Source organism: Brassica napus, chromosome C8, assembly GCF_020379485.1.
Source record: "Brassica napus cultivar Da-Ae chromosome C8, Da-Ae, whole genome shotgun sequence".
Classification (NCBI taxonomy): domain Eukaryota; kingdom Viridiplantae; phylum Streptophyta; class Magnoliopsida; order Brassicales; family Brassicaceae; genus Brassica; species Brassica napus.
The window spans coordinates 42,854,472-42,880,394 of NC_063451.1; the positions used below are offsets into that span (position 1 = coordinate 42,854,472).

The 25,923-nt window shown below is 35.1% G+C and overlaps 4 protein-coding genes and 1 non-coding gene across 6 annotated transcripts; 1 reads left to right on the top strand and 4 right to left on the bottom strand.

Moving 5' to 3' along the window:
* The first annotated feature begins 318 nt into the window (after positions 1–318).
* On the top strand, positions 319–2,552 carry LOC106416265. The gene is made up of 11 exons (XR_007327200.1): positions 319–510; positions 700–783; positions 856–930; positions 1,022–1,064; positions 1,133–1,190; positions 1,281–1,448; positions 1,531–1,593; positions 1,673–1,767; positions 1,859–1,940; positions 2,027–2,137; positions 2,213–2,552. It is a non-coding gene; the product is annotated as a protein IN CHLOROPLAST ATPASE BIOGENESIS, chloroplastic (transcript).
* Positions 2,553–6,255, bottom strand: LOC106416264 (filament-like plant protein 7). Of its 2 annotated transcripts, XM_013857122.3 has the most exons (6): positions 5,939–6,255; positions 5,507–5,620; positions 5,133–5,235; positions 3,419–5,060; positions 3,293–3,341; positions 2,553–3,207 (listed from the first exon to the last, which is right to left on the bottom strand). In XM_013857122.3, exons 2-6 carry the CDS (start codon positions 5,576–5,578, stop codon positions 2,695–2,697), a joined length of 2,379 nt encoding a protein of 792 aa, XP_013712576.1. In that variant the 5' UTR covers positions 5,579–5,620; positions 5,939–6,255; the 3' UTR covers positions 2,553–2,694. The 2 variants fall into 2 exon arrangements, with proteins under 2 accessions (XP_013712576.1, XP_048620987.1); XM_048765030.1 differs by lacking the exons at positions 5,507–5,620; positions 5,939–6,255 and adding an exon at positions 5,322–5,474.
* A 796-nt stretch (positions 6,256–7,051) lies between these two features.
* On the bottom strand, positions 7,052–10,334 carry LOC106415397 (polyadenylate-binding protein 4). Its single transcript, XM_013856093.3, has 8 exons — positions 9,938–10,334; positions 8,634–9,415; positions 8,474–8,551; positions 8,323–8,412; positions 8,102–8,239; positions 7,864–8,019; positions 7,612–7,803; positions 7,052–7,522 (listed from the first exon to the last, which is right to left on the bottom strand). The coding sequence occupies exons 1-8, from the start codon at positions 10,185–10,187 to the stop codon at positions 7,271–7,273; spliced, it is 1,938 nt and encodes a 645-aa protein (XP_013711547.1). The 5' UTR covers positions 10,188–10,334; the 3' UTR covers positions 7,052–7,270.
* Positions 10,335–12,585: 2,251 nt separating this feature from the next.
* Positions 12,586–18,384, bottom strand: LOC106415396 (probable cadmium/zinc-transporting ATPase HMA1, chloroplastic). Its single transcript, XM_048765031.1, has 13 exons — positions 17,697–18,384; positions 17,444–17,594; positions 16,848–17,032; positions 16,604–16,750; positions 16,339–16,534; positions 16,134–16,246; positions 15,728–15,966; positions 15,465–15,570; positions 15,210–15,377; positions 14,929–15,145; positions 13,044–13,231; positions 12,880–12,966; positions 12,586–12,803 (listed from the first exon to the last, which is right to left on the bottom strand). Exons 1-13 carry the CDS (start codon positions 18,144–18,146, stop codon positions 12,732–12,734), a joined length of 2,319 nt encoding a protein of 772 aa, XP_048620988.1. The 5' UTR covers positions 18,147–18,384; the 3' UTR covers positions 12,586–12,731.
* Positions 18,385–20,281: 1,897 nt separating this feature from the next.
* Positions 20,282–20,844, bottom strand: LOC106413454 (PAMP-induced secreted peptide 2-like; the record flags this gene model as incomplete). Its single annotated transcript, XM_013854227.3, has 1 exon — positions 20,282–20,844. A coding segment is annotated over one exon (261 nt), but the record flags the coding sequence as incomplete, so codon positions are not given.
* Positions 20,845–25,923: the final 5,079 nt, after the last annotated feature.

Below are 25,923 nucleotides of genomic sequence, written 5' to 3' on the forward strand. Positions count from 1 at the left end.
ATAAAAAAAATTAAATTGTTTTTTTTTAATTATTTATAAGTGCTTAAGAATGATCTTTATTTATAAGTGCTTAAGAATAATTTATAAAATTTTATAAACTCATTCTACCTCCTAAATATTAAACTCTAAACAACAATCACTAAACATAAACTTTAATGTTTATCTACTGTGCAATGGCCATTTGGGAAAATTAATGGAAACTTCTTTTTTTTGAACCAATGGAAACTTTATCTAAAGAAAAACATAACCTCTTTCAACATTGTTGGGCCTGGAAATTTATTGGGCCTTTAAACCCTAGAACATGGGCTTTATTTGGGGTTTTTTCCTTTAACTATGCGTCTTCTCTGTACCCATCATCACATCGGAAGAGAAACAACACGACGATCGGAAAAACTCGAAAGATGCATTGCGGCGCGGTGGCTAACGGACGGAATCGACGACTGTTACTTAGCGTAGGCAGGAGCTTTGCCGCCAGATCATTTTCTTCTTCTTCCTCGTCTCCATTATCCGGTGATTGATAGTATTTCTTCCCCTTCTTATGATTCGCATTTCCGCTATTTCGTTTCAACGTCTAGAACTGTTGCTTGAGATCGTTCGGCGAATGTAAGATTTGATTCTTATCGTTGAGCTCAAGCTGAACTTAAACTACCTATGAATTGAAGTTAACTGGTGGTGATACTGATTATTCGTTTTTTGCAGAACATGAATGTTTCATCAAGGAGGTAGCCAAAGCTCAGCCTCCTCAGCATTTGACTCAGCTGCTTAGCATTTTCACAGCTAGAGGTAGATCAAATCTTTACATTGACTTGGTTTCGTAGATTTTGCATTGACTTGTATTTGTTTTTTATGTATCAGGCAAATCCATAGTTTCTCCTGGTGCCAAGCAAGGCTTGTTGCCTCTTGCTATTCCATTGGTGAGAATGAGCCCAGGTATGATTGATTATACATAAGTTTTAAACCACATTCGTTTCGACCACAAGACTTGTATAAGTTTGTGTGACTTAAATCTTTCATTTTTCAGGTTCTTCAATCGCTTTACTACGTTGGCCAACAGCTCGTCCTAGGTCAGAGGCTCCTTTCTGCTTCTCTTCCTGTTTCGTGACATCTTATCATTTGTTTCCTGTGTTTGCAGTATGGAGATGCCTGTGGTGGAAGTTCAGAAACATGGGGTTTGGTTTTTAGCCAACAATGTAATGAGATGCCTTGAGCTAGGGTTCATTTTCTGTTTTAGCATGGCTGTTTGTTCATTCTCATATCAACTTCATTGGCCAACATTTCAGGTTGATCAGTTCATTCACAGAATATTGGTGGAAGAAGATATCTTTAAACCCGAGGAATCCAGCCAAGTGATCTTCGATGCTGCAGGTGAAGCTGGGAAGAAACTTTACAGTAAAGGTGACTTTGCCAGATCAGAGCTGATGGATTTAGATCTCTATCTTTTAAGAAAGGTACATATGTTGAACGTTTTGATATCAGTCTCTTTCTCGGCACGTGGATGTTGTTGGGATGATTATTAGCTTTGTTGTTCAGGTCGGACTGTTTCCGGATTCTCTAGAACGCAAAGTTATTCGACATATTGAGAATGGAGACCATGTAAGGCTAGTCATAACGTCTATTCTGTTGTGGTTGACCTTTTTTTTTCTTAATTAACTTCATGTGCTACTAATACAAGGTTTCTGCTTTGGTGGCTGCCGAGTTTTATACGAAGAGAGGAAACTTTCCCGGATTTGCTCGGCCTTTTGCTTTTAACGCAAAGGTTTTGCTAAAGTTCGTATAATCCTCCCCCACCAGCCCTCTTTCTTTCATGTTAATGCTTACGTCTTCTTTAGAAAACGCTAAGACCTTTATGGTTTTGTAGACTTGGGCGTAGCTTAGAAGCGAAAGATGCGGCTAGGGGTGCTCTGAAATCTTCGTGGTGGACCTTAGGATGCAGATACGAGGTACAGTTCCTTGAATGTCGTTGAATCATTTCGGTAATTGAAAAGAGAAGAGAAGAAAGCGTTGAATATATGAAATGGATGCATAGGAAATTGCTCGAATAGCAGAGTGGGGAGAAGAGCAAATTGTGCAGTACAAAGAAAAAGTTACAGGAGAAGGACGACAACGGGATATATCTAGGGGAAAGCCAAGGGCCCAGGTTCGTTCTTTACCTTGTCTCATTTCAGAAACGCATCTGGATACAAAGGATTGAAACAGAACTTGTAATTGTCAGGCATCTTATGACGAGGCTGGGTTGTTATTGGATCTAGCGTCACTTGAAGGGACCTGGGACGAGTCACGTGAACGGGTTGCTCAGTGCTACAAAGATGCTGGACTAAACGACATGGCCAACTTTGTTCTGTACAGAGACTGAGATGTCTCTTTTCAAGATCACTTGATCAGTGGTACTGATGTGGTTTTCCGAGACTTGACATGAAGTGGAAGGCGAATGGTATTTGCATACTGTGTCCACATTTGAAATTTACATAAACCCTAGATTCATTGGGTCAAAAAGATTACTGATTGTATCTTTTTTGAGACTAGAAGTGAAATGAAACAGAATGATCATCTCATTGGGTAAGCAAGCTACGTGGGATTTATATATATACTGCCAAAACGTTCTATGAAGAATTACAGTTTTAGTTTGCTTAGTACGAGTAACATAGAAAAACATGATCAAGATATTAGATGATATAGTCTAGATAACTGTCTTCTCTAGGTAGCGAATATATTAGGGAGCTTCTTGCTCTTGCTGTTCTTTTTCCTCCCCAACAGCTTTCTCCAGAGGCTCTTAACTCCGCCGTTCTTTTTCTGAGGAACAATGGCGCAGCAATTTGTTTCAGAGCCTTTGCTTTTTCTGTCTGAGAGAAGAATCTGCTCCAATGCGTCGATGGTTTCATTGTAGACAGAACCGCCTCCTTTTCCGTTTTTATCAGCTGCTTGAGGTTTCTTCTGATCCTTGGGTTCTCCAGTGTCATGATCTTCTGCCTTCATCTGATCCAAAAGAGATGATCTCTGAGTGGTCAATCTCTTCTCTGGTTTTGTACCTTGTGAAGGCAGTAGTGCAGTAGCTAGGTTGTTCGGTTTGTGGGAAAGCTCAGGTGTGAGTTTGTCCGAAAGTAAAGCTGTCTCTTTTGAGTTAGTCAACGCGTTGAGCTGCTTTCCGAGGTTTAGAATCGTCTCCTGACACTCGGCTAACTTTTCAGAAGCAGCAGTGATCTCCAGTTCCTGAACCATCAGACACAAAAGAAAAAAAAATCTGAACCTCTCATTTGTCAAAATGTAAGGATTTGATCTTATCCTGGTTACTTACAGTTCGCATGTTTTGTTGTTCCTCCAGTTTGAACTCGTTCGCTGAAGCACTGCAACAAGAATACCACAGGATGCATCAGAGATACATCTATGATTGATTAAAGTGTTCAAGCATGCACATATATACCTTGCCGGCTTGTCCTTTGCCTCTTCTTCAACCACTTTGCTTGGCAGCTCGTGATCCTTGCAAGCTAAAGAGGAAACATCGCTCCCACTCAGTGACTCATCCCATTCGAACTGCTTCTTGATCTCTTCTCTCATGCTTGAAACATTTTGAAGAGAGAAACAATGGTTCACCATCCATTCCAACACAGTGCTTAACTCTTCCGCAAACTTCTTCATGTCTGCTTTTCTGTCTATTAGATCGTAGCAAGTCTGAAGAAACCGCTTCAATACACTGCTTAGCTCTGTAGTTTTCCATTGCAAGACACGAGCAGTGTAACCCGAAAGCCTTGCTGATTCTCTTTTTAAGCTGACTCCTTCGATAATTTCAACGATTCTGCGGATCCATTTGCTGATATCACACTCTGTGTCTGCTGCACCCTCCACACTGAGAGTCTCGGTCTGGTTTACACCTGACAGAGCTGTACTGATATCTTCAAGTACTTGACCAACGTTCATCTGAGTTTTCGCTGCCTCTGATGAATCTTCGTTAGATTCGTTCTCTAACGGACCAGTTCCTGAAATGGAATCAGAAGAGAAGATAGGAGAGCTTCCAGGTACTGTACTTGCAAGCTTCTCCATTTCAGCAAAGTCATCCATAAGTTTCATCTCTGAAGCTTTAGGGGTCGTTGAGCCCATTTGCTTCTTGTTCTTGAAATTCTCCAGCTCTGAAAGCAAAGCAGAAGCCCAAGAATCAGAATCATTGTCAAACTCTGGAAACGATGCAAGAGAGACTTCATGGGACACGTTGCTGCTCCGGCTTGGCTCAATGTTTGTTGTGCCTTTACAAGATTCCTCGAGTTCCAGTAGTCTAGACGCTGTTCTCGAATACATGTTTCTTGAGAACTGAAGCTCATTAACTTTCTTGTTTAATGCATCCCTCAGAGTCTTGTTCTCTTCTTCCAGTAAGCATAACTGCTCAGTGAGGTTACTGATCTTTTCAGAATTGATCATCGCGCCGTTAGAGCTTCTTCTCCTTCCCAACATCTCTACTTCGTGTCTCACTTTGGACAGAGCTGCAGGTCCCGGCAACCGATTCCTGACAAGTACACGTAACCTTTGACACTCTTGTTCCAGCTTTGCAACTTTCTTCACATTCTCCAAGTGAAGTTTATGAGACGCTTCAGCGGTTCGACGACTAAACTCTCTCTCTTCATTCCGAAGCTCAAGCTCTTTCTCCACCACTCTGACTTCGTACCTCAGCGTAACGTTTTCCTTTTCCTTCGACTCTAAGCTACTCACCAGAGCATTGAAATCGGACACGATGCGGTCCCTGTCTCTATTTAACTCTTCAACAGTTTTGTTCTTCGCTAACAAAGCCTTTGAGAGCCGAGTGTTCTCGCCTTCTGCCTCTGCAAGCTTCTTACACGTGTCTGCAATCTCTGTCTTTACAACGTTCAACCTTCTTTCGTATTCGTGTGATGCTTTTGTCAAAGCGTCATGCATCCTTTGCTCCTGCTCGTCCCGGAGAAAACGAAGCTGCTGCATGCATTCTTTCAGACCAGCTTCCGTGTGACTCGACCTCTCGTCGCTCCTGTGTTTCTCAGTCAAAGCTTCTTCTAGCTTCTTCTTGAGAGATGCTGATTCAGCTTTTGTCTTCTCCCATCCTGTTTAACAGAAAATGCATATGGAACAGGAAGCTATGTAAAACTTGTGAGCTTAAGATTGAGTGAAGTTACCAATAATTGCTTCTTGTGTCTCAGACTTATGCTTATTGCTCTCAGCTTCGACAGCGGTAAGGCGATTCTCCAGCTGTATCTTGTCAGCAACAAGCTTCTCAATCTAATTTTAAGAACACAATCAAGCTCATGATCAGCAAAGATTTCTCAATTAGCAAAAAGCTAGAAGGGCCTTTGCTTTGGTCTCACCAACCAAGAAAGACAATCAAACATAGTGGAACGAAAGGGTTGAATCTCAAACAGATCACACTCGGAGTATTCAAGTAGTAAAACCATAGAAACATGTCTGAACAAGGTACATAAGAAGAAGATCCATTCTGCAACCTAACAACAAGAAAGATACAAATGGTATCATTAATGTCCACCTTACTTACCTCTTCATTGGAGGATATGCCTTTGCTTTTCTCCGTTGACTTCTTCTTCCAAGGCCATGCTTTATGGTCCATCTATTACCCCCCACAATTACTCTTGAATCTTTGAGACAATATCTTATAACACAGAGCAAAAAACAAAAGATTTTTAGTAACTCTTTACTGGTGAATGCGACTCAGAATCAAGACTGAGAATGAAAAAACTAAACCTAGAAAAGAACTCAATAAAAAGTTCCCAAATTTAGAAAAACAAAACTCCCAAAATGCACAAAGATTAAAGCTTAATCAATGGCTTCTACATGCACTAAAAACTAAACTAAAAAAGGTTGAAGACTTTAATAGAAACACATGACGAATCAATAAAGTTAGATTTCGTTTTAACCACATTAAGAAGATTTGGAGAAAGCCATGAAAGAAAACAAAAACGTTACTCACTTTAAATCGAAATAAACTCGAACCAGACTCCTCCGATCGTCTGGAGGAAACAACAATGGAGATTAACAACAGAGAAGACAAGGGAAGAAGAGACTGGACAAGACAAAGAAAATATAGATAATAAAGGTATTGTTGACAAACGAAAGTGTAAGGAAAGGGACTGTTTAAGATGACTCGAAAACAACTATAGAGAGAGAGAGAGAGAGAGAGAGAGACTGTAGAGTGGGAGAGTGAGAGAGGATGTGTCGGGTAGGATCTGATCGAAATGGTCCACGTACGCTTCATGAACGTTGGATCCTACGATATTAATTAATTAAATCGCTTATTTAAAGACTAAAATAAAATAATTTGTATTTAAATGTAAACATGTTTATGAATTTCACGGACCTCGGAATTCTAATATTTAGTAAATTAATTATTTAGCACTACTTTCCTTTTATCCAAAGACTCAAAGAGTGATTAGTAGTAGGAAATTAAGAATCCTGTAATCCTTAAGATGGACTTAGGTGTTCTAATATTTTAAAACGTTAAGCTTATACTTTATTAATTCTCTTTTTTTTTATTATTGCATTGCTGGAATTAGTAGGAATGCTTTATGCTTACTGGAATAATTAATTGAGTTAAGCGTACAATTCTGATCAACTTTTGAGAAGAGCTTTTGTTTTGTAGTTTAGCTTACGATCTCAATCTTAAGATCTAACTATTGGTATCTTTTAAATGGAAATTAACTCTAAACTAATAACAAGCTTCTCGAATCAAAATGCATATTAAAGGAAATTACTTCTATTTTTAGGAGGAAGCTCACCTTATTTGTCTTTTCTTTTTACATTTTAGCCTTAAGAGTGTTTCTATGTTTATGTAGTAGACTCTTCTTGTTATGAAAAGATGCCTTCACTTAAACTAGCTATTAGCTAATCACTTTAATGAACAAGCATACGCCTTTTTTTTTGTAACACACATTCGCCTTCTTTGTTTAGAAATGACCTCATAATGGGTCCAAATAAAAATTTAATTAGCAAACTACTCAAAAACATCTACTCATTAGTCGGAAATCAGTGTTACTTTAATTTAAAACAAATTGATGTTTACTTTTTAGTGCAATTTAAAAGTGAATCATCATAAAAGACTTTTCACCAGTCGAAAATTTGCAATAGTAAAAGATAATCCAACAAAAAAAAAAAACATCATTCCAAGTTTAGAGTCGAAACAGAAACAATCATCACATCCAGCAAAAAAGTCTAGAACGCAAACCAGTTCCCACAAAAATTGAGAGAGAGAGAGAGAGAGAGAGAGAGAGAGAGTTAAGAGTAGAACTCAGACAAAAGCTACTCATCAGTGATCATGAATGGTAAGTGAAGCCAAGAGATCACTTGGGGTTCCACTCTTGCCTTCACTCACCTGCGTTGGCTGATTCACGTTTCTCAACACATCCAATGCCTCTGAAACTTTAGCATTTAGAGCTTCCGGGAACTCGAGCAGATGCAAAACTTCGGCCTGATCCATCTCCAAAAGCATACCCGTCACTTTGGCAGCGTTCTCGTGCTCTATCAGGTCCACTAATGGGTATAGACTCTCACCCAGAAGCTACACAAACATACCATGTAAGTAAAACATACTCTTCTCCAAGCCCCCCAGGACTATATATTGTGAGAGAGAGAGAGAGAGATGCTTACAGTTCTCTGCTGAGCAGGGGAAGCTTGAGCAAGGGAAGAAGCAAGGGAAGAAGCCAATGCACCGGCGGGCAAATGCTGACCAAGAGGCACTCCATTAGAGTCATAAGGAAATGGAACCCTTCCTCCTGGCATTAGACCGTCTGGCATGTTTCTACCAGGTGGGTAACGGTACCCACGTCCTCTTGGCATCATCTAGACAAGAAGAGAACAAAGTTAAAGCAAGGGCTTCAACGATCAATCTAAATCACTAACCTGTGACTGCATAAAAGGCATTGGTTGCTGAGGCTGATGGTGCATGGGCCCATCACCTGGCCGCCTTCCACCTGGTCGTGGGCCTTGCTGTATCATCGGCCCAAAAAAGCCTGGCCTCATTCCAGGAACCATCTGAGGCGGATATCCGAATCCACCCTATCAAAGATTATTATTTTTTTTAAGTAAATGAGCACATCAAATTAAACAAATCTCAGCTTTAGAGAAAAAAGTGGGTTACCTGGTGAGGGATGATTAGTGGAGGCCCTTGACCGTAAAACATGGGCTGTCCAATACCTGGAGCACCACCACCTGGGAATATTGGCATACTAGGACTCATACCAGGGACAAAGGCAGGTCTCATCTGAGAAAACTGTGCCTGAAACAACAACCATAATGATATGATGGATCAAACCAAAGTAACTGATGATGATGATAAGGTTGGTCAATTAAGTAAATTACCTGCAGGTTAGCCCTTCTTTCTTCCTTCCTTTGTGCAAGCGCCACATACAACGGTTTGCCACTAACCATTTTACCATTCATCTCGTTCAGCTGCCAAAAAAACATATTACATAAAAACGAGACTCAAAAACAGTTTAGTAAATGTCTTTACCACTCTAGAAGCTTCACTGGCAGCAGATAAGGCAACAAATCCTGATCCTTTGCTAATTCCATTAGGGTCTCTCATAACCTGATTGTTCAGATTCAATTCAATTCAATAGACAAACAAAAAGTAAAAAAGAAGTAAAGCTCAAAAGCAAAACAATACTGACCTTGCAGGAAATAATAGTACCAAACTCAGCAAACAGCTCACGCAACTTCTCATCCGTGACGGTCTCGTCAAGGTTCTTAACATACAAATTCAAACCATCGAATCCGTTCCCCGCCGTCTCCCTCACGCCTTGCTCATATCTTCTGCTCAGCTCAACTTCCCTCTCGGACTTCTTCTGAGCTTTACCAACATACCACTCCTTGTCATCATCAAACTTCTTCCCGTTAAGCCCCTCAACAGCGCGAGCCGCGTCTTCCGCACTCTCGAAGTTGACAAACCCGAAACACCTGGACCTCCCGTCTCCGTCCCTCATAACCACAGCGCTCGAGATGCCACCGTACTGTCCAAAAGCAGCCTTCAGCTCATCGTCAGTAGTCGTCTCCGAGAGATTCTTCACGTAGACATTGGTGAACTTGGTCTTATCGGAAGCAGACTCACGCTCCTCCTTCCGGAGAAACGGTCCGACGAAGATCTCTTTGTCGTTGAGGATTCTACCGTTGAGCTTCTCGGTAGCGGTTTTAGCTGAGTCCTCGCTCTCGAACTGCACGAAACCGTATCCTCTGGACTGGCCCATGTGGTCAGTAGCGACCTTGCAGGACACGATGTTTCCGCACTCTGAGAAGGTATCGTGAAGCGTCTTGTTGTCAACCGACTTGTCCAGATTCTTGACGAATAAGTTGCCAATCCCACTTGTACGAGCAGCAGAGTCCCGAGAAGAGTAAGTAACACGGATCATCTTGCCATTGAGATGAGTGAAATTCAGCTTCTTCATTGCCTTTTCAGCTGTCATTACAAAACACAAGACTCAATCCAAAGTAACAAAGACTTCAAATTAGACTTAAAGAAGCATACTTTCGACACAAACATTGCATTAAAAGTGAGATCTAAGCAAATACCCATCACTCAGATTCTCCTAAAACAGATCATAATCATAATGCGGAATGATAAATGTCATAAAGGTGGAAACTTTAGGGCACAAAGAACACAACCGCAACGAAGCATACTTTCGACACACACATGCATTAAAAGTTCAATCTAAGCAATACCCATCACTGAGATTATCCTAAAACAGATCATAAGCACAATGCGGAATGATAAATATCAAAAAAGGTGGAAACTTGAGGACACAAAAAAAACACAACCAAAGACTTCAAGTTAGACGCAAAGAAACATACTTTCTGACACAAACATGCATTAACAGTTCCATCTAAGCAATACCCATCACTCAGATTATCCTAAAACAGATCATAATCATAATGTGCAATGTTAAATATCAAAAAAGGTGGAAGCTTTAGGGCACAAAACCATCATCGATTTTGCTGTAGTTGACGTAGCCGTATCCAAGAGAAGTATTGGTGGCCGAGTCACGGCAAACGCGAACGGATACGACCTGACAGACCTTGGTGAAATAGTCGTAGAGCTGAGAATCAGTGACGCTGAAATCCAGATCTCCGATGTAGAGGGAGCACATAGAACCGAGATTGAGTCCATCAGAAGCCACCGTTGTCCCGTCTGTAGCCGGAGGAGAAGACGAAGGAGGAGGAGCCTGGGCCATTTTTTTTAGTTTTGTTTTATTTTAAATAGGGATAAGTTAAGGACGACGGAAGACGAAGTCGGGGGGTTGTGGTCAGCACGGTGAGACCGCAGCGGAGAGAGATGGAGAAAAGGTTTGAGTTTATATACTTGCTCAAGTCTCTAAACGATGATGCCTTTGCTCGAAAACCCTACCCTGCTTAAAAAAAAATATATCCTTTTTTTTTCTTTTTCACGGTTCAGATTAATAACAAGAATAACCTGCTTCCGTCTTAGCCGTACGATCTTTTCTTTTTTATCTTAACTCGGCTGAAGATAAAATATAAGAAATGGTCTGTGCTTTGTTCTCAGCCGTCCGATTCTTTCGGTGGGTCTTTCCATATCTCACGTGATCATCTCGTGACTATAAGACTATTCATTTACATTCTTTTTGTCTACATTCTTCTTTACTACTTGACTAGATGGCACTTGAAAAAACCGAATTTATTTTTATTTATTATTGATTCGAAATTGATGCTACTATTATTTTTTTTGTTTCAAATCTTAACAGTTGAATTTTTATGTATTTATCATTTTATTTCTAAAATGTGATATTTGCTCGAAAAAGATTAAAAAAATTAAATAAATAAAAAAGAGAAGAATATCACATAAAGTTAAAAGAAAAATGCCAAAGTCCGGAGATAGCGAGATAAAATTCTTTTAACGTAGGGCATCTCTAATGCGCTTCTATAATAGGCATCTCTAATACGTTTCTATAATATTTTCTAAAATGGAATAAGTAACTTTTGGTCCAATAGTAAATCTAGCAAGGCCAGTTCGGGCCAGGATCCTAGTAGTAAATCCAAAGATGACCGTCAGCAGTCTTATTAATTTTCAATCAAAGGAGTGGGACGCTAGACAACTAGAACATTATGTAGACCAAGAAGACATACCAATGATTCAGAGTCTGGTTATAAGCCCTACTCATCGACGTGATATTTTTTGTTGGAGCTATACCAAAAATGGTCAATACACAGTCAAGTCTAGATATTGGGTGGCTACAAATATCCTGACAGATGACGAGAAAGAAGAGGTGCTAGAGCCCAGTATAACCAAACTTCAAGTCTTTGTTTGGAAAGTGAATGCACCACAAAAGATTTGTCATCTAATATGGCAATTAATCTCAGGGCAGTTAGCGGTCACAAGGAATCTGGTACGTCGCAATATGCGATGTGATAACTACTGCCCAAGATGTGGTGAGCCAGAAGAAACTGTTACTCATGCGATCTTCGAATGCCCACTGGCTTTACAAGCATGAGCATTATCATCAACACCATCAAGCTCTCAAACTTTACCCATCTCGAGTATATACGCCAACATAGACTATCTATTTTGGAGGAAGAATAATATTATGGAGCCAGAAGATGATAAAGACTCTTATCCCTGGATAATTTGGTACATTTGGAATGTTAGGAATGATAAATTATTCAGAGGTATAGATAAGGACCCGTTGGAGCTAGTCAGATATGCAGAGAGTGAGTGCCAGGCCTGGTACAATGCAAAGGATACTATACATGTACCTCCACATGCATAAATTGTTGAAGAAACACAAACCTTAAGCTTGGGTAATATTTGCATGGTGGATGGTTCATGGACCTCCACAAATCAGTTCAGCGGGATTGGATGGATCTGGAAGGATAGCATGGAAAAGATCCAATTAATGGATACACGGAACTTAAGGAGGCGTGAGACAACACTACACTCGGAACTGGAAGCGCTAAGATGAGCAATGGAGAACATGCTACAACATTCGACCTGTCAGAGATTTGAGACAGATTGCAAGGACCTGATTGCAATGATAACAGACCCACACGCATGGCCAAACTTCTCAACTGAACTGGAGGTCATTCAAATTCTTCAGATGTGTTTTCCAGACTTCAAGATCAGCTACTTCCCGAGGGCGTAAAATGAAATCGCTGATTCGCTGGCTAGGAATGCTCGTTCTTTCCATAGATCTTTTTGTTTTATTGGTTGTTCTATTCCGGTCTGGTTACCCAGACCACAACAAGTTTGAGTAATAGAACAACCGTTTGCTGCAAAAAAAAAACTTTTGGTCCAATAACATTATTATTCTATTTATAGTAAAATGTAGAGTAATATTACTATTTATAGAGTAGAAAGAAAATATTACTCTATTTCTATTTTATAATGGAATAATTATGTTGCAGTAAAAATCACTCTATAATTGAGTTATTCTATTTTTAGAAAATTATATAGAAAATTATAGAGTAATTCTGTCTTAGAACTTGGTTTGGGTTCAGCCAACCCAGCCGTTGCCTTGTCTGATGTCACACCAGATGATGATGCTTTGATGATTGCGATTTACAGCTAGGAAATGGCGGAGGAGGAAGTTCGTGTATGGTGCAAGGAGCTAATATTGATCGTAGTGTAGGGTTTAGAGATTTAAATAGATTTTGAGATTCAATTCAAATTTTCTAACACTTGATTATATGAAATTGAGTTCGATCATTACACAAGTGTCTTAGTTGAAGTTGCTGATCATTTGAGTTATGTCTTGTCTCCATGATTATGATGGATCGTTTAAACCGCGTATCGAGTTAAGGCAAACAAGAAGCGTTCCACCTTCATGTAACAGCACCTGTGATATAGAGTACACTATAAGTCAATAGAAACTGTTTTAAGAAAGCTTTGGAGAAGCAGAACATGATCATTACCGTTAAGCATAAAGGAAGATATCCGAGAACTGATGGGAGAGCGGCCAAGAGTATCAAGGTTAACGCAATGGCCACGTTTTGCTTAACCTGCAAAATGATGTTATAAAATATAAATCTGACAAGTTTACATCTGGTTTTCGTGTTATTAAGTCTGTTGTTAGTACCAGTGTTGTTGTTTGGCGGGATTTTGCAATACAGAAGGGAACACCAGTGATGTTGTCTCGAAGCAGTAAGACATCAGCAACCGCTATAGCCGTGCCACTTGCACGTTGAGCAAGGACAAACCCTACAGTTGCAGCTGCTAAAGCTGGACCATCGTTAATGCCTTCTCCCACCATGATTAATCCTCCACCTAAACAAAAAACTCAATCACCTGAATTCAATTTTCAGCCTCTTAAAGGCATGCGAGTTTGGTTCAAATGGGTAATTCGGTTCAGGTAATTCAGTTTTCGGTTCGTACAAAATCTTACTGAACTACACCGAACAAAACTTGTTTGGCTTTTAAAAATTGTACCAAAGTGAACTAAAGTTTTTAATTTTCAGTTAGATTCTAGATCTACTTCAGTTTGGTTAAAATTTTGGGGTAATTTTCGTTAAATTGCCTATTTTAGTTATTTTGGTTCAAAATTTGGATAGGATTCTGATTTAGTTTAGTATAAATCTATATTTTTAAATTTTCATTCATCTTATATATTAAAACAGAAGTCATGACTTCTTTTCATGTATGATTTTTTTAGTTTGGACCATTCCTAGAAAATATCATATTTTACATAAGTTCATTATTATATCTTTTAATATTTTTATCTTTTTATTTGAAATACAAATGAATATATTTAAAATGTTCTAACAAAATCTTTTTAAAATCTTCTTAGAATCTTTTTAAATTTACTTTCAAAAATTAGTTAGTTTTAATTTAAATTATCATAAAATATAATTAGAAATTAAAATTGAATATAGTTTTGGTTTATAAACGAAAATTTAAATAAAATGAAATTAATTAATTTCACAAATACATTTAATAATAATTTTTAAAGATTTTGTTAGAAGTAAATATTTATTTTTATTTTAATTTTTTCAAATTTGTTTTCTAATAAAATAAAAATCATGATTTTTGATGAGTGATATTTTTATTTGGACCATCATTTAAATTTTATATTAAATGTATATCACTAATGCTAATATACATAATATTTTTAACTACTTTAATCATATTATCTTTTAATTTTAAAAAACAAATTCTAACAAATCTCTTGAAAAGATTATAATAAGATCTTAATTGTCATAAATTGAATATAAATATTTTCAACTAATTTCGTAATTAGTAATGAAATGTTACTAAAAGAATAAAATTATATCCTATTTTATCAATTTTATAAAAATATCTATCATTTTAAAATAAAAATGTTATATTGAAAAAAATATGATAAAATTATTTTAAATTGATAAGTTAACATATTTTATTTTCATAAATATAAAATATTTATGCTAAAAATATAATATGTTGGTAGAATGGGTTAATATTAGTAAACTATATAATACATGTATAAAAAATTAACTTATCTTAAACTTTAATATACAGTAATTTATTATATAAAATTAATAAACATTAAAAAATTACTAAAAAAATCTAGTGATTTGAATTACGGATCATGATTATAATAAATTAAATACAAAATTGTTTTCATATATGTTGTTTCATGCATTAAAAATTTTAGTTTAGTAATTAAACGCAAATTCAATAAGACAATATATAATAAGCAACATATATATGTGATGATTTTAATTTATAGCATGAAAACTATAAAATTATTATATTTGGCATAATTATACAAACATTTAAATATATGAGTAACATTAAAAATATATAATAATTATGTAAAACAAATATCTATATATATAAATATGAAAATATATACCCGCACGGTTGTGCGGGTGGAAATCTAGTTATAAAGATTAAAACCAAACTAACGTACTGAACGAACTTAACTCTTAATCAAACCTGAGCCAAAACCTAAAAAAAAATTGGTTCCATTTTAAGAAAATCATAACCTGAATCTCTTGAGATGTTTTTGACATGATTCAGTTTGTCTTCTGGTTTTAGGTTACAATAGACTTCATCAATACCCACGGCATTTGCAACTCGCCAAGCATTTGACTCATGGTCTCCGGTTAACATCATTATCCTAAGCCTACCCCAGCTTTTTAGTTCTGCTATAACTTTTGGTACCTCTGGACGAGGCTGATCCTCGAGGTGAATCAATGTTACCTAGTCAAAAGAGTTGGATCTCAGGTTTAACACATCTAGACTTTCAATCAAGAAAGAGTGATACCTTCTGATCAAGCGAAAGAAGGGCATGAACAAAGTCATTTCCGTACGAAGATGAGTTTACAGCATCCTTGATCTTCCTAGACGCGTCTTGCGATTTGAAGAGTGAAGTGATGAATTCTACAGAACCAAGTGACGCTTTCTGCAGTTTACTCATGTCTTCAGTTACCGACTACATAACAAAGCAATAAAAGCTGTATTGAGAGTTATAAAGATATTAAATGGAGGTAACATAATCTAGTAAATAAATTGCTTGCACCTCAACACAGTTAACTGTAGCAGTAAGGCCTCTACCAGGAAAATACTCAAAGCTTTCAACAGATACAGAAGGCAGGTCCTTGCCAATACTGTGGTCTACCATGGCTCTGCAAAAGTATGGTTTGCTTCTGTTACTGACAGCGAGTTATATAATAAGTTAGCTAATTCTAGCAAACATTCTTAGAGTTTGAAATGTTGAAATGGAAAGATACTAGTATAATGATGATATAATTTGAGACAATAGGAAGGTTTAACAAGTAGTACCTTCCAATAGGATGTGTTGTACCTTTTTCCATTGCAGCTACAACGGCTAATGCTTCTTTTTCACAATTTGGGATACAACAGGGTGTTACACTTGCATTATTTCCTTCTTCATGCCCATAAATGGGTTCAATTGCTTTGCATGTAAGGCCACCGGTTGTTAAGGTCCCGGTTTTGTCAAAGCCAATAGTATGGCAAGAAGCTAAAGCATCCAGTACCTGTCCACCTTTCAGCAATATTCCCTATAAAAAGATCACAACTTACACATGAAGATCACATCAATGTAACTTTAGCACAGTATTGCTAATAATAAGATGTGTACAAACCAATGTCAGAACTGAAAGAGCTAGCAAAGAACTTATCAACTTCAGTTTACTCAGCTTGACTACATAGAATACTAGTAAGCTACCTTTCTGGCACATGAGCTAATAGCAGTAGCATAAGCTAATGGAGCAACTGCCAAGGCACACGGTGATGCCGCCATCATAAATCCTAATGCCCTGTAAACAGATCCTCTACATGCTGTGCATCATTAAATATCAACCATTTTTAGGGACTTTACAGTAAGTCAATACTCCGTTTAAAAATAGAAGGAAATGACTGGTATACAATACCTATGGTGCTGAGAAAGGGCCATTTGAAAAAAACTGGACCAAGGAAGGCAATAGATACTGATAAAACAACCACCACCTTGCTGTAAATCTCACCAAACTCATCCAGCCATCTCTGAATTTTGGGTTTATTAGAGTTTGCATCCTCGGTCAACTGTAGAATCCTATTTAGTGTCGACTCATTCCATGCCTTCATAACCTGGTTATGTAGTTCATGGAAGAAGAATAAGCTAGAGAACCTACGCATATAGTCAAATTATATGTATACCTTCACAATTATTCTCCCATCCAAATTCCTCGCACCACCAGGCACTATATCTCCAGCTTTTGCTTCCAATGGCTTCACCTCACCAGTCAAGTGCTCAACCGTTATGGTTGCATTACCTTGATAGACTTGGCAATCCACAGGCACAATCTGAACACAAATAGAAAACAGCTTCAGTTAAATTAAGGCGGTAAAAGTTTTAAGAATTTTGAAGAAATCGAAAGCAAAAGAGACAGGATTCACAAACCTCACCAGTTCCTACTAATATATAGGATCCAACTTCTACATTGTGCACATGGACGCTTTTGTATGACAAATCAAAGAAGTTTGGTACATTGTCATTATCCACATCAATCACCAATGCAGTCTCTGGATTACTCTCCTTTAACTCTTTAACATCGACCATGGAACGCCTAGTAAAGAATTCCTCAGCTACAGAAAAATAATGTCAAGATGCATACTCAAATCTCAACCCGACCAGTGCGGGTTTGGTTTGAATGATTTGTGCGGTTTGCACAAAATCTTACCGAATTGAATTAACTCAAAAATTCGGCTATTCGGTAAAAGTTTTTTCAATGAAAATTTTGCCAAATTTACAAAGTATTTCGGTTAGAATTCAATTTAATTTTGTTAAAAGTTCAGGCAGTTATGTTATTTTGTTTAATACAGTTCAAATTTTTTGTTAGTTCAATTTGAAATTTTGGTTAAAATCAAAATGATTTTTTTAGAATGTTTTTTTTTTAAACCGAACCGATGACCACGACTTTTAAAAACTACCAAACTCATAAGTGAGTTCATTGGGGTTAAAAACTACCAAATTAGAGCTACAAAGTTGGTTCTCACCAATATGAGCAAGATTGAACATGGAAAGAAGCAATCCTCCTTCTAACGCGTTTCCCATAAACACAGATGCAAAAGCTGCTAATGCCATAAGAACGTGGATGTTCACTTTCCCTCCAGCTACATCCATAATTGCGTCAAGTGATGCTGAGATCTAACACCAGAGAGAAACCGATTCTTTCTTTAGAAACTAAGCTTGTTAATTCGACGAAAAACAGAGTATAAAGAAGAAGAAGAAGAAGGGAGAATTCTTTACTCCAACAAGAGGGAAAGCAACAATCATGAAGGAGTTCTGAAGAGGTTTGATGTAAGTCTTAGGAATCAAGTAAGGGCAAGCGGCGGCGGCGGCGATGAAGAGCACGGCTGAGGAGCAGCACAAGTGGAGGTGTTCTCTGAGGAAGTTGGCTAATCGAACCCATCCAATAGCCTTAGCGAACTCGATCAGCACTTTCTGAGGATAGTTCGATGCCGTTTGCCCCACGGAACAACAATGTCGGTGATGATGGTGATGATCGTGCTCGTGGTGGTGATGGTGACTGTGGTTTTCACAGGCTGATTTGGTGAGTAGATGAACTGATCGGCGGGGAGAGGTGTGAATGGTAAGAGTTGTAGGTTGAAGAAGTAAGGAGTTGAGACGGAGAGTGGCTTTGAGAGGGAAAGGGAATCTAGTGAGAGAAGAGGAATGTGTAAAAGCAGTTGGTTCCATACTCGGGGAATTGGCTCACCTCTGTTTCACTTCTGATCTGGTTGAGGGGAAACAAGAAAAAGAAGAAGAACAAGAAGAAAGAGAAGGGCTCCGTTTGGAATTATACGAAAATGTTGTAAAATGGCCTCATAATGATCCCATTTTACAGGAAAAAAATGCATTTTTGATAATTTTACATAATAAATCATTTTTAATATTTCATCTACCATATTTATGTTCCATTTCCTTATCACTTTTATTTTTTTTTTAAAATATTTCCTTTTGTTTTCATCGTGTTTTTCAATTATCTCATGCTACCTGCTATAGCCACGAATGCGATTTTTTTAAAAAACCATAACAATGTTACGAAAAGTCACAAAAAAAAAGGCTATTCATGTGTAAACTGTAAGAAAAAAATTACTAAATTGCTATAAAATAAAATAAAACGCGGCTAAAATAGCAAAATTTTACCATAAATATTTTGTGACAAATTGCCACCAAATAAAACATGACTAAAATTATAGCTAGTCCACCAAAATATTTTTTGCCAGGTTTAGTCACAAAAATTTTCATGGCCAATTTACAAAAAATCTTTTTGTAACGATTTTGTCACAATTTTTTTTATAGCTAGTTTATAATAGCCACAAAATACCACGATTTGCCACGGTTTTTATTGTAACAATTTCAAACCCTATATCCTAAAATGGTTTTAAACCTTAACTCCAAAGAAAAAACCTTAAAACTCTACTTCTTAATAATCTAACTTTAAATCTTAAATCTAAAGTCAATATTTAATTATTTTAAAATTTTAACTTCAAATCGTAAATCTTAACCATAAATATTATACTCCAAACACCAAACATAAACCCTATCCCAAATCATAAATATAAACATCAAATTTTATATTTTAAATTCGAAATTTAATAATTTCAAATTTAAATCCATTATCATAAATTAAACTTTAAACTTCACATTCCAATCTCCAAAGCCTAAATGTTTTCTTTTGTCATCATCAAAACCCTAAATTATAAACACTAAATTATTATCTTTTAAACTATAAAATGAAAATATAAACCATAAAGTCTAAACTAAATTAATTTTAAACTTTTTTTTATCAAACATACAATTTAATTATAAATTTATAATTTTAATCCCCAAACACTAAACCTATAACATATAAACTTATTTAATTTTAAAATCTTAAACTCTAAAACTTAAATCATAAACATTAAACCTTAAAGTTTACACTTTTGATTTTACTAAACATATCAATTAACCAAAATTATGATTACTTAGTTTTTATATATTTTTAAAAAATTATTTATTATATTAGTAACTTTTTAATTAATTTTAGTTCTGATTTTGATTAATATTTTAAATAGTTTTTGGTATTAATATTATATAAAAATAAATAAATTAAATATTTTTTTAAGAAATATTTTAACTTCTCTACTGAAGTTGGCGGTCAGGAATTTCCAATGGAAGCTGGTGGCCAGGAATTTCTGACGGAAGTAGACGGTCGGGAATTACTGACCGGAGTTTGCCATTGGGGATTACCGACATCCTTTGAGAATTCCCGATCGAAGTTCATCGTCAGAAATTTTTTACTGAAATTCGTCGTATGGAATTTGGTCTGGAATTCCAAGTGATAAACTTTGGTCGGGAATTCTCGATGGATAACGGTGGTCGGGAATTCTCGATGGATAACGGTGGTCTGGAATTCCCGATGGACATTTCATGCGAGCACTTTTGTCGGTATGTTGTTGGTAACATCCATCAAAAAAAAATTCAGGACATCCCGACAGGTTTTTTCCGACAACATAGTCCCGAAAGACAACTTTGTCAGGAATCCATCGGAAATGAACATTTCGACGAATGTTTTCCTCGTGATTTGCCTGATTTTGTAGTGATATACTTTATTGCCAACTACTCACTCCGTTTCGGTTTAGTTGTCATTGTAGAATAAAATTTTTCGTTTCAAAATAAATGTCGTTTTATAATTTCATTGTAAAATTTATTAATTTTATATTTTAATCTATTTTTTTGTTGGTTATAGGTGTATTAGTGATGATGTTTTTATTTAGTAAACGGCAATTAAAATGAAACGGAGAGATAATTACATATTTACATGTATTGGTCTTCTTTTACAGTAAACATTAATTTAAATGAATCTATTATATCAATGAACATAATCAATGAACTTTATTACATTGAAAACTGTTTGAAATAAATTTCCATAATTCAAAAAAGGCCAACAGAGAATAAATTGAGGTTCTACTAATTCTTGATTTCCTAAAATGTTGTCCTCCATCATTGTGTGGTAGTGGTAGGTAAAGAAAAATTCTTACCTACAAGTCTACAACTAATCTGAAAAGTATAACAAATAAAAGAAACGAAAGAAAGTAATCTGGCCACTTTAACCAGTCCGATAGGAACTCTGGAACCACGGGTTCCTTAGTTAGTGACCCGGTCCGCTCGGGCTGGGACCGGATTGCTTAACATATACAAGCGGCTCACTCCGATCCACGACCTTATGACCCTCACCACCGGAGCTAGGACCCGATTCCTTGATCGCTCCAAGTGATAAACCATCGAAGAACTTAGCCACTAGCTTCTCTTCGGCCTTCGTTAAACCCAAGGGACGAGCCTCCACTACAAGAACCGAACCCACCAACATGAAAAACAGAATCGAACTCAGAACAACTTTGTTCATTATGATTTATAATTTTCTTTTAGACGCTTCGGAGTAATTATAACAGAAATTCTTTTTCCTTTTTTTTTTGTATATATATTTTCACTAGTCAAATCGAATTGATGAAATTTGTTGTGATGAGTTTGTGAACTTGGAGTTGGATTATATAAATGGTGTGGAGAGCCTTGAAGGAGAAGAAAAGTATGCATTTTTAAAAGTTTTGACTTCGTAAGTTTAGAATTCAACAGAGCGCTACTTCCTGGGAAGACACCGAGGTTGCTTCTTGTTCTTGGTCGCCTTATTTTTTTCAAATAATGTAATTTTGAAGAATACAAAAGCCATCAAGGAGGAATGGAGATTAGTTTTTTTTCCTGGCTGAAGAAATAACTTGATTTTCTCTCTGATTGTTTGGAGCAGACTTTTAGTTGTAGATCATGTAAAAGATGTTGGGAAGTCATATATAGTGTATATTATATTATTTTCGATCAAAGTGTATATTATATTATTTGATGTATATTTTGGCCTAAAATTTTATTTATTTATTTCTATATTACGTAAAGCGACAAAACGTCCTTAAAACTCATACCTTTAGCCTATGACTTCCTGAAAACAGATTTGTGAACAAGGAAATGGTCAGTACTGGAGCATTCGAGCTGAGCCTTCTTCTCTGCATTCAGGTGGTCCAATTAGATTATGGAAACACTCATCTACAAAGACTTGGAAGTTCCTCCATAAAACCAAACTAGTGGTTCAATGGCATCGGATGATATATCTATACCACGCCGTTTTTCATATCTTTTTTTTTTTCATATCTTGGCTGGAACTTTCCATTAAACTTGCTATGGATGACTGTAGTAGACAATGGGAACTGTATCAGCCGCATCTCTCATGTGGAAAACTCAATGTGTTAAGGAATCAAGAAGATATATACTCTTGTTCAGTTTTATTATTTCTAGTATTATAAATATTTTATTTTATTATTTCAGTTTTAATAAAATTAAATAGTTTAGAATCAAGGAAAATGAAAATGATGATTACTTTAAATCAATTTATAATGCATATACTAATTTAAATTAATAATATATATACCAAAATTTAATTAATTATAATTTTTATGTCACACATTATATTTTATCTAATAAACCTGAGTACTCATTAGTTTGAATAATATATTTATATGAAAAAATATTTATATGAAAATCACAGATATTAATTAATATCATAGAAAAAGGCAATATCAAATTAACAGTCGAAATAGTTTTTAGTTGAAAATTAGTATCGTTTGGATATGTCTGAGTCAACTATATCAAACTTGATCGATGTTTCAAAAGTTCAAACACCAATCTGCCTACTTTTTTGTTTGTTTCTCACGTTGTTGTTTTATTTCCATTCAAAGTAGCATCCTTTGAAAAATCATGAGCAAAGTAGATTTTGATTACTCAACCTTTGAAAGTGTTTTTCAAAACAATTGTTATAAGAAAATTTGACCTGTACTCGAGTGAAAAAGCCAAAATCTGAGGTAAATAATAACGGGTTGCCAACTAACTAATTTTTGAATCAAAATTAAGAAAATAGCTTTGATTCGATGTTACTAATCTAATAACATTTCATGCACGTTTTGTCTAAATATAAGCTTATTGTTTCTAAGACCATCTCCAACTCACCTCTATTTCTATCTTTATATTTTTTTCCTAAAATAGAAAAATTCTATAATAGAGGTGAAATGCTCCAATGTATACCTCTATAATAGAGTTCCTCTATTTATAGGGAAAAATATAGAGATATGCTATTTTCACTTCTAAATATAGAGGCAATAAATAATTTTTCTTTATATTTTCCTCTAAAATAGAGGAACTCTATTATACAGACATACATTGGAGCATTTTCACTTCTATAATAGAGATTTCTATTTTAAAAAAAATTATAGAGATATACATTGGAGATGCTCTAAGTAACCGGTGATAGAGAAAGTAAGAGATGACATCGACGAGTGCAACTGTGGCCAGCAGAAATTGAGGTTGAAGAAGGTCCAATATAAAAAAAAAAACTATGATGCCCAGTTGATCGCAAACACTTATCTTTGATAAAGCTCAATTTTTAACCTCATATGGCGTCTTTTACAACTATCGGATTGAACGAGTAACTTTCCAAAAGATAAGGACATGTGATGGAAACAACGTAACAAATCATTGGCTATTTGATGGGCCTCTAGTGACTGTGATGGCGTCTTTAAAAATTATGGTATTTGAGAGATTCCGTAAAAGAGAGATGAATTGCAAACGGACTTTACAGAGGAAGATGACAAACAATGGAGGCGTCCCAGTGACATTGTTTTCTATGTACAAAACAATATAATAGAACACCCATAAATAGGATAAAATAGAGAGACATTCTATTTACATAATCCAATTAATATCATACTTCTACTCTCACTCACACCCTTTAAATATTAAACTCTAAACCTGAATCACTCAACTCTAAACTCTGATATAAAATATAATATATACTTACAATATTTTAAATAAAATTAAAATAAAAAATAGTATATAATATTTTTTAGGATTTTTAGTAATTAAACCCCTAAACTAAAGATGAATCGTAAAAAAAATCTCAACTAAACATCATGTGAAATAAATTCTCAACTTTAATTTCGTTAACATATGTTACATTTCGTCTAAAAAAACCGTGACGGAGGGTGACATATGTTAATGGTTTATAAGTTGAAGGTTTATAATGTTGAAAATTTAGTTGATTGGTTTTTTTACGATTTAAAAATAGTTGAGGGGTTTCATAACTAAAAGTCATTAAATGTTATTAAAATATTTATTATCATTTATACATTGTTTTAGATTGATTTATAAGCCTTTAAAACTAATTTATAAATTTTAATACATTATTTTATTATAAAATTAATTTATACATCCTAAATAAATAATTTTCAACACTACTTACCACTTATTATAACTTCAAAATATTAAATTATTTTATATTTGGCAATAATGATATAAAAAATTTGTGTGTTTATATCGTCATTGTTAAATATCAAATAATTTAAAGTTACCAAGTTATATTAAATCTTAAGTAGTGTCGAGGATAATTCATCTATGAAGTCAATATTTTTATTTAGAGTATGACGCACTTTTTCCTATTTTCATGATTTCCGTCATCCGGCTCATACTTTCCTCCTATCTTCCAAAAATAATGCATGATTATTTTTATTCTCATTTATTTTTGAATAAATACATTATATTTTTGTTTTCTTGATCAATAATATATTTGATATATTGTTCTTGATTTATTGTATTACTTTATGTTTGTGTAGTGTCACGAAAAATGTTAGATTATTTTATACTAACAAGTAGCAGAAATTGTAAAAACTTATGAAATCATTGTGAAACTGTATTAATCATTTGTAAAAATATTAAAATATTTATGAAGATTTATAAATCGGTTATAAAGTAATGTATTAAAATTTATAAATTAGTTTTAAAGGTTTATATCAATCTAAAATAATGTATAAATGATAATAAATATTTTAAAACATTTAATGAATTTTAGTGATAAAAATTCTCAACTAATTTTGAATAGTAAAAAAACCTTCAACTAAGTTTTCAACATTATAAACCTTCAACTTATAAACCGTTAACGTATGTTACCCTCCGTCACGATTTTTTAGACGGAATGTAACATATATTAACGAAATTAAAGTTGAGGGTTTATTTCACAAGATTTTTAGTTGAAGGTGTTTTTTTACGATTCATCAGGGAGTTTAATTACTAAAAATTCTATTTTTAATATTAAACTACACTATATAAGTTGAATAATAAAATATACTTGCAAAATAAGAAGTGTTAAAACATAGAAGAAACAACGAAGACGATACCAATCATCAATGTTAATAATCAATCAGAGAATCCAATTTGATGACCTTCAAGCAAAAAAAAAATCATCGGGGATGTACGAGAGCGTAACATCGGTAATGGAGAGTAAAAAGAGGTCTTGTTTAAATTTCTGATTGATTCGACTTAAGGTGTGGAGTAAAATGCAACAAATGCGGAGGGGTAATATTGGAAACGTCGCTAATAACGTTCTTTTAAATGTACACGATAATATTATAAACTCTCTTCAAATAGTACATAATGAAATGTTTATTCCATTTATATCCGCAAATTATCAAAAAGACCATCGTATGTAAAATAGTATTGAACTACTTATTAATACATAAACAAATGGTATAGATAATAAATATTTTAAAACATTGCATACAAATGAAAATATAAATAGACTGAACATGATAAATTGTATAGTATACATAAATAAAATTATGAAATGGTCTAGAGATAATATACTAAATGCCTCAAATTATAAAATAGTAATACCTAAATAAATTTACAGGGATAACAATTTCCTCTTCTGAGTCACGGTGAAGATAGTCTATGTCCAAAAAAAAGATGATGAAGGAAAAATTAATAGCAACAAAAATGTTTGAGATCGGCGACATCAAAGGAGTTTACAGTTGGCGATATGAGGAAAACCGATTTTTTGGTCTTTACTCGTTTTTGCCGCCTTTGAATCAAGATTCTCTGGTTTTTGACTCGCCGGCTTCATCCTCACTGACATCGAATATGTCATCTGTGTGTCGCCTCTGCTTCATTACCTTCCTCTTATTTGTGGCTATCGTTGTTCCATCTAATTTTGTCGCCTTCGTTAGTCTTTGAGATTCACAAAGAAACTGGTTTGCATTATTCTTAAACAGTGTAAATATGTGAAGTATATTAATCCATGATTTAAATTTCATACACTACTGAATAATTATCTAATCAATAGTCGGTTATGGTCATGCCGATGAAATAAAAGGATATGATGGTAATTTTATTATATAACGGTGTACTAAATAAAATAGTTAGATATTATATTATTAATTTTTTGTTGGTCATGCAATTTCTAATCATGGGACAATTGATGAACTAACCAATTTTCATTGCATATTAAGAATATATCATTGATTAGATTTTTAATTTTAATATTTTGAATGTTATTGAGTGCAATTTCCCTTAAAATAGACATTATTCTACAATTCGTAAAAACTCAACCTGTAAAGTTTAG